Genomic DNA, 8,201 nt, shown 5'->3' on the forward strand with positions numbered 1-8,201 from the left:
GCCCCTTCCCAGGGAGTTTGCTGTGGTGATTTGTTGGAGGTGGGACAATGGAGGAGAGAGAGGGCTGGAGGGAACGGTGGCTTTCAGGGGGTTGGGGGCTTGGCGGTGAGTGCCCCCCAGAGCTCATGGAGAACAGTTATGAAAATTTCTTCCAGGGGCCCCTATTGACCCCTGGAAGGGTGCCCCCGATCAAGTCCCCTGAGCCCTTCAGTCCTGTTTCTCCAGGGGCCAGGCCAGGGGTGGGGAGGGAACCCAGGAGACAATAGGACTGACTCCCCCATCTCAGTTTCCCCCAGGTCAAGATCTTTGGGTCCAGCCCACTGCCAATCCAGAAGGTTCTATCCTTTGAGAGAAGAGAGGTGGGAGTCGCTTGCCCTCCTCACCAGCCCTGTCCCCCCGCCCCCCGCCCCCAGCCCCGGCCACTGTCACGGAAGACGGGATCATATCCACCGCACCCTGGGGTTTCTCCCTGGTGACCAACCGGAGCATTCCTCATACTCTGCAGAGGCCAGGGCAAATACCCCTCGCCACAGTCCCACCCTCCGCTACATGTGACCCAGGACGAGCCCTCTCCTTAGGGAGCGGGGACAACTCCACAGAAAGATGGGACTGCTCAGCTCAGCCTAGGGTGGGAGGTGGCTGGACCCCAGTTCCTGAGTGAACCCCTGATCTCCCCACTGGCCCATCCTGAATGTGACCTGGGTGTGCTATAGGGGGTGTGCTCAGAGCCCACTCTGCCTGGCTTCCAGCCAGCCCACCCCCCACACCCACCCACCCAGAGCCCGGCTGAGTAGCTGCAGCAAGGGGAGTCTCTGCCCCTGGAGTGGGATTTAGGAGGAGGGACGGAGCCTACATGCGGGGGTGTCGGGGGCAGAAAGCACCGGTTACAGCAGAATAGGGGTCCCTCCCCTTCCATTCCCTTCCTGAGTCTCCTTTCCCAGCCATTGGCCCTCTTGCTCCTCCCAAAGGAGGCTCTGCTCCCCTCCAGATGTCCCTTCTTCCAGCCACACTGGGCAGTCACAGTGGGGCAAGGTGCCCACGTAGGCCAGTGCCCCCCAGCTCCCTGAGGCAGGACCACAGAGATGGGTCGGACCGTCCGGCTCAGTCACCTCCTGGGGCTGATCCTTGGCCTGAGCAGAGACCTGGTCTCGGAATCCAGCCAGAGCCTCTTCTGAGCCTCGCGGAGTCTCGGGGACCTCAGTTCTCTTCGGAGAACGTGAACGCTGAGAAGTGCCTCCAAATCTCTCCTGGGCATCCCCCAAGCCACGTGGTCGCCCGCACACGCACCAGCACCTCCAGGGGCACCCCTGCCTGCCTACCTGGCAGGGCCGATGTTCCGATACTGGCAGAGCAGCAGGTGCCGGAAGGTCTTTTTAAAGGTGGCGTTGCAGAGGGCGTAGCAGGCCGGGTTGATGGTGCTATTGACGTAGCAGAGCCAGTAGCCGATGGACCACACGGTCTCGGGGATGCAGCTCTGGCAGAAGGTGTTCACCAGGACCATGACGTTGTAGGGCGTCCAGGTGAGGATGAAGGCCAGCAGGATGGCGAAGATGGTCCGCGTCACCTTGCGCTCCCGGGCCGCCATCTGCCGCTTCTTCCGCACCTGGCTGCGGGCGATGCTGGCAAACTTCCGGGCCACGTTGGCCGCCGGGCGCATGCCAGCCGGCGTGGCAGGCACGATCTCGATGGCTGTCACGCACTCGTTGCCCGTCTGCTTCGTCACAATCTGGATCTTGGACCATTTGGAGGCTGGGTTGAGGGTCCGTGGCTGGAGGGGGGGTGCGGGTGTGGCCGGCGTGGTGGCCTCTGTGGTTGACAGCTCTGTGGCCGGGCGCTCCTTGGTGTTTTGGGTGGCGCTGCCCGAGCTGGACTCATTGGAGGTGTCCTTGTCGGCCACGGGGCGTGGCGGGGGTGGCAGCGCGGGCGGAGGGGCCTCCTCTAGCTTCCCGTTGCGCAGCTCGGCCCGAGCGGCGGCGTCTCCCGGGGGCGGCGGTTTCTTGACGCTCTGCTTCATCAGGGGGCTCTTGAGGAAGGCCAGGGTCTTGGCCTTCTTCTCCTTTGGGCCTTCGGGCCGGTGCTTGTGAACCCGGCTGCGACTGGCCAGGGAGATGTGGACGTACAGCACCGTCATGATGACCACGGGCAGGTAGAAGGCGGCGATGGCCGTGCCGAAGGTCACCGCAGGGTTTGACAGGAACTGGATGAAGCACTGGTTGTCGGGCACAGTCCGCTTGCCCACCACAAACTGCCAGAACAAGATGGCAGGCGCCCAGAGCACGAAGGACAGGACCCAGGCGGCGGCGATCATCAGGCCTGCCATCTTGGTGGTGCGCCGGGCCGGATAGGTGAGGGGCTTGGTGACGCAGAAGTACCGGTCAAAGCTGATGATGAGCAGGTTCATGACAGAGGCATTGCTCACCACGTAGTCCAAGGCCAGCCACAGGTCACAGACCACGGCGCCCAGGGGCCAGTAGCCCTTGATGATGTACACGGTGTACAGGTTCATGGAGAAGGCGCCTATGATGAGATCGGCACAGGCCAGGCTGAAGAGAAAGTAGTTGTTGACCGTCTGCAGCTGCCTGTTGACCTTGATGGACAGCATCACCAGGATGTTGCCCACGACCGTCACCAGGCTCAGGGAGCCCGTCACCGTGGCGATGAACACCATCTCCACCGTCTCATAGCGGTTCCGGGTTGACGTGACCAGGCGCACAGACTGGTTGCCGGAGCTGCCGTTGATCGGGGTGAAGTTCGCCATTTTGGTTAGCTGCAGTGGGCGGATAGTGTCTGGAACGAGAGAGGAAGGGGGTGACCTGTTGAAGCGCATGAGAGGCGTGAGGTGAGGTACCCTGGAGTCAAGGTGACAGAGGAGCAACATCGTCCTGCAGAACCTGAGAGAACCCGGTCCCATCACTTCCTCCTGTCTCTGCTCACAGGGCATTTATTGGGTGCCTACTCTTTGCAAGAGGATGACAGAGGATGAGATGGTTGGATGGCATCACCGACTCAATGGACATGAGTTTGGGTAAACTCCGGGAGTTGGTGATAGACAGGGAGGCCTGCTGTGCTGCTGTCCATGGGGTTGCAAAGAGTCAGACACGACTGAGCAACTGAACTGAACTGAACTCTGTGCAAGCGCTGTTGTAGGCGCTGGGGCTACAGACGTGAAGGAGACACACACAGCCCCCCACTCTCACGGAGTTCACATCCCGATCAGGGGAGACATACAAACACATGAGCAATGAAAAAGCGCTAGAACGAAAACAAGGGCAGGTGACAGAGAATGAGTCAGAGAGGGGATGGGCAGTCAGAGCTGCAGAGAGTGGCCTCGGCGAGGGCGATGGAGGAGCTGAGGCTGGGAGTCATGTGCAAGGTATGGACAGAAGGCCAGTGTGGGTGGAGGGGTGGGGGCAAGGGTGGTCCCCGACTTCAGCACGTGGCTCAGGTCAGAGGTATTCATTCATTCACCCACTTTGTCACTTCTTTTATTTTTTTAGATTTTTTAAATATTTTTTAAATTAGAGGATAATTACAATATTGTGCTAGTTTTTTGCTATCCATCAACATGAATCAGCATTAGATACATGTATGTCCCCTCCCTCTTGAACTTGGTCACTTCTTAACCAAATGTTGCGGCGGGACTTGCCCGCTAATCCCTACAGAAGGCACTGGGGACAAAGGCAAGAATATATACTATCAGCTAACATGCATTGTTTACCAAGCACCTTCCATGCTTTCTGCAAGTATTCATTCATTTCATCCTCACAACAAACCTAGGAAGTGGACGCTGTTATTTATTTGTTTATTGGTAGTGGGGTGCGGCATGCAGAATCTTAGTTCCCTGATCAGGGACCAAATCCGCACCCCCTGCAGTGGAAGCATGCAGTCTTAACCACTGGACTGCCAGGGCAGTCTTGGACATTGTTATTTCTTAGTAACAGATGAAGAATCCAAGGCTGTAACCTGCCCAAGGTTCCGTAGCTCCTGCCACTCATGTTGCTGTCCCAGAGCTAAGGGGTCTGGCAGAGGGAGGCCCAAAGAGCCACAGGAGCCAGTGGTCCCAGAGGTGACCTGACCTGATCAGGGAACAGGTGGCATGGAACCGGAAATTCAATGAGGAGGGGACAGTGCCCCTGTGGCAGCCCCTCCCGGAACACTCCCCCATCCCCAGGGCGTGGGGGTGCAGTGCAAGGGTAGCTGGGGTCTGCCTGTGAAGAATCAGAAGCCGAAAGGGCCCATCCACTGAGGCCAGACTCCCAGGGCTTCCCGGGGGCCAGTGCCCGATGGGAACCCGAAGGGGGAGCGAGTGGCCCAGAGGGGCTGCAGCAGGGGCCAGCCCCCGAGGGTGCCCGTCATTCGCCAGTGCACACCGCGCGCCCTAGCCGGAGGCCCCCAAGCATGAGGCCTCTCCCTGAAGCCTCTTCGCGTCCCCCCCACCTCCTCTCCCTCCGAGTGAGGGAGGCCCACGCCCAGCGCGCTGTGCCAGGGCAGCCGTTCAGCCCAGCCTCCTTCACACCCGCCAACACGCGCACCATTACACACGCACACAGGCCCATCACAGCCCTGCCAGCCCCGCAGCTCCCTGGCGTATATACGTAGTTCTGTGCGTCTGTGTGAGAGAGAAACAGAGGCGGAGGAAGTGGGGTGTGGAGGAAGGAGCCTGGGCCCCGCAGCCCAGGCGCCCAGGGTCTCATCTGGGCGGCCATGCACAAGCCACCGTGCCTCCCTGCCCCGCCTGCTCTCCTTTGCAAAGTAGAGAGAGGCTACTTGTCCTGGGACAGCCTCCCGGCAGTGATGGGGGTCAGCACCTCATCTGCCTCTCCAGCACGAACGTGCACTGGAGGTTGGAGCCAGGTGCCAGGGTGACCCCCCCCACACCCCGCCGCCAGGGTACCCTCCAAGCCTAGCTTCAGTCAGCCAGCATCACAGCCCCAGCCTCCTGGCCTGGCAGTTTCAATCCTCACACCCAATTCCTTAGTTCACAGGAGAGGCTCAGAGCAGGGTGGTGCCACCCCCAAGGTGGCAGAAGAGTCAAGGGCAAAGACCAAGTACCATGCTGACAGACTCCAAAATAGAAGCCCGGGCACCACCTCCTGGGCAAGACAGGAGGCGGACGCACCCGGCCTGGGGAGGCTGCCTTCTACAGGCACGTGCTGGCTGGCTGGCGAGGGCTGGGCAGGAATGGTCCGTCTGCCAGCCCCAAGGAAACCCTCGCCTTAGACCCCCACCCTGCCCCCCGCCCCCTGCCAGGGTCCAGACACAGGCCGGTGAGATCGAAATGGAACTGGAGGTATCAGACAGGAAACATATAATAGCTCTTGTTTATTGAGTGTGAATTATGAGTCAGGGATCCCTCTGAGCTTTTTATATAGATTATCGGGTTTAATCCTCACAGCAGCCGAAAAAGGCAGGTGCTGTAAGTGTCTTCATCTTACTGAGGTATATTCTTACCCGCGAGGATAATGTGAATTAACTTGCCTAAAGTCACCCAGTGTGGAAGAAGGGGCGGGGGCGGAATTAGAGCCTGGCAGCCACCTTAACCCCAAGGTGCTACAACATCACCTTGTTCTCCTGCCTCTACTCCACCCTGCCTCGGGTGGCTCAGCGGTTAAAAGAATCCATCTGCGACACAGGACACACGGGAGACAGGAGTTCGATTCCAAGGTTGGGAAGATCCCCTGGAGAAGGAAAAGCAACCCACTCCAGTATTCTTACATGGAGAATCCCGACGGACAGAGGAGCCTGGCGGGCTACGGTCCGTGGGGTCACAAAGAGTCAGGCAGGACTGGGCACGCTGCGCGGGGGTGGATCAGGGGAGGCCTGGGTGTAGGGTCTCTTCTCATTCCTTGCGGGCTCCCTCTCCTAGCGTCCCCAGAGAAAAGCAGATCTCTTGTCTCCATCTGAACAGCTTGTCTCCAATCAGGTGGCCAAGGGTTTATTCGCCCTGGACCTGCTTGGGGAAGCAGCCAGCTGCAGGCAGGGCTAGGCAAATACTTTCCCCTCTTCCCGCCCCTAATGTCTTTCCGGGGTAGGGGGGATCACCCGCAGACATTCGAATTTAGCCTCTGCTGGGGCTCTTCTCTGGGATCCAGGCCCGCGGGAACCTGGGGAGGGGAGCAGCCGCTGCCCGGGGATGTGCGCACCGCTAGATGGCAATGTCGGTCCCTGGGTGCAGCTCCGGACCTAGAGCGGGTGGCCGCTATTCGCCCACTGCCCCCAAACTCCGAGAGCGACTGGGAACGCAGGGGAGGTCCCTCACAGGGGAGGGACTGGGGCCCCCTCGCCAGGCCCCGCCCTGGAGCTGCCTTGGGCTCCTCCAGGGGCTCCACGGTGGGAAAGTTAAGGGCACCCGGTTCCATCCGGCACACTGCGAGGCATGGGTGGGCGGGAAGGCGAGTTCGAGCTCTGTTTGTGTGTGATCACTGGGGAGCGCGCGTAGAAGCTAGTAGCTGTCTGCATGTGCTGTGTGTGTGTGTGCTGAGCCACGCCTGGATACCAGTGCGCCCGTGTGCGCGTGAGCATGCTCGCGCGGTGTGGACACGTGCATGTGCATGTCTGTGTGTGCCTGGAGTGCTGCGGCCCAGGGATGCACACGGTTCGGGTGTGCCTGCATCTGTGAGCCTGTGTGCAGGAGCAAATGCCGGGCCCACCGTGGGTCCTGTGGGTCCCGCCCCTGCCCGGAGGCTCAGCCCTTACTTCGGCTGTCTGAGTAAGAAGGTCGGCCAAGAACCCGGGTCTAGAGCGCTCCCCGCCTGTGTATGGAGAGGGGTTCCCGGCTGCACTGCAAGACCAGACTACAATCTGAGTTGCCAGGGAGACCCCAGACGTGGGGGCGTCGTCTTAGCCCAGGGCCCCGCGGTGTCTGCGTCCCCAACGTTGAGGTGCAGAGTCCCGGACTGGGACGGACTTTTTCGAGGGGTTGCTGGTAGAGTCTCTCAACCCGACTTGAGGGATACTAGGCTCTGATGTCGCCGAAGGGCGCCCAGTCTGCGGGGCAGAAGGGTGCGAGAAGCACCTCCATAACTGGGAGGCCCGGCCCGGGGCTTGTGTAAGGCGTGTGTAAGACTCTTCCCCATCTCACATTCCTCACCCCGAACCCCGCCGAAGAGGCACCGCCCGGCTCCAGCGGCTGGAGTGGGCACCCGGCCTCTCGAGCCCTGGACTGGGGCGGGCCTCGTTGGGAATTATTACTGGGCCCAACTGGAGACCACGTCTCCGCGACTCCCTGGTGGCCGAAGGGGCCCTGGCTCCCCCGTGCCCCACCCTCCCCCAACTCCCTGGAGCGCAGTTCCTGCAGCCTCTGGGCGTGGGCACCTTGCTTTCCTGGGTCCTGGAGCCCCCCTTTCCCAGGCGCGATGGGCTCGCGTTCCCTGTACGCCAGGGCGGGGGGCGGCGGCGGTGGTGGTGGTGAAAGGGGGTTGGGGGGTGAGTCCTAGATTCCTAGGCGTTCACGCTAGGGCTGCGGGAAGGCTGTGGTCTCCGCTGTGTCCCTGGGGCAGGAGAGGAGACTAGGAGTTGTGGGGACGGAGAAGGGGCGCAGGGGATTTGGCACCGACATTGCGCGTGACACTTCCGCCATGGGGCTCGGGGCTTGGCGCTGGACCTCCTAGTCTCTGAGCCTGGGCGACAAAGGAGGGGAGTCTTGGAGGGGGGAGGGGCGCCAGGAGAGGGCAGGGGTGTTTCCCGTCAGAGTTCAAGGTCGCTGATGGAGGACTCGGTGGACTGGAGTGGGCTGGCGGCGCCGGGGTGGCGAGGAGACGGGCGGGAAAAAGCCTCTTTGGGGCTCCAGCGCCCGGCGCCCCGAAGAGCTGCCAGTGCAGGATGGAGTGCGGGGTCCCGCCCCCGACGGCTGCCCCGGGCTCCTGAGGGGCTGCGGGCGGGCACACACACCATCACCACCACCGCCACCGCCCGACCTACTGCCTGTCCATTCCTTCCCGGAGGCGCACCTGGAGAAGCCTCCGAGCCACACTCCGGGCCTTTCTTTCAGCGGGCCCCTCACCCCCGAGGCCTTCTGCACCTCCCAGCACCGGGCTCGCCCGCGAAGAAGCCTGGGGCCCTGTCCTAGTCGGGCCCGCCTCGGGGAGCCTCCGAGGGTCCGGGAGCCACGCGTCCCTCTCTGCCCACCGAGTCCCCCGCCCCCGCGCAGCCGCGGAGTCACTTACCAGACACCTCCGCCCCGTTCCCCTCGCACCTGACAG

At 61.7% G+C, this 8,201-nt stretch overlaps 1 protein-coding gene across 1 annotated transcript; it reads right to left on the bottom strand.

Moving 5' to 3' along the window:
* Positions 1-786: 786 nt before the first annotated feature.
* Positions 787-8,201, bottom strand: CHRM4 (cholinergic receptor muscarinic 4). The gene is made up of 2 exons (XM_061140477.1): positions 8,166-8,201; positions 787-2,787 (listed from the first exon to the last, which is right to left on the bottom strand). The coding sequence occupies exon 2, from the start codon at positions 2,756-2,758 to the stop codon at positions 1,316-1,318; it is 1,443 nt and encodes a 480-aa protein (XP_060996460.1). The 5' UTR covers positions 2,759-2,787; positions 8,166-8,201; the 3' UTR covers positions 787-1,315.

The sequence above is a fragment of the Dama dama genome, chromosome 1, assembly GCF_033118175.1.
Source record: "Dama dama isolate Ldn47 chromosome 1, ASM3311817v1, whole genome shotgun sequence".
Taxonomy (NCBI): domain Eukaryota; kingdom Metazoa; phylum Chordata; class Mammalia; order Artiodactyla; family Cervidae; genus Dama; species Dama dama.

Excerpts from the sequence above, each read along its gene's own strand:
- CHRM4 (XM_061140477.1), bottom strand. The coding sequence starts at position 2,758 with ATGGCGAACTTCACCCCGATCAACGGCAGCTCCGGCAACCAGTCTGTG.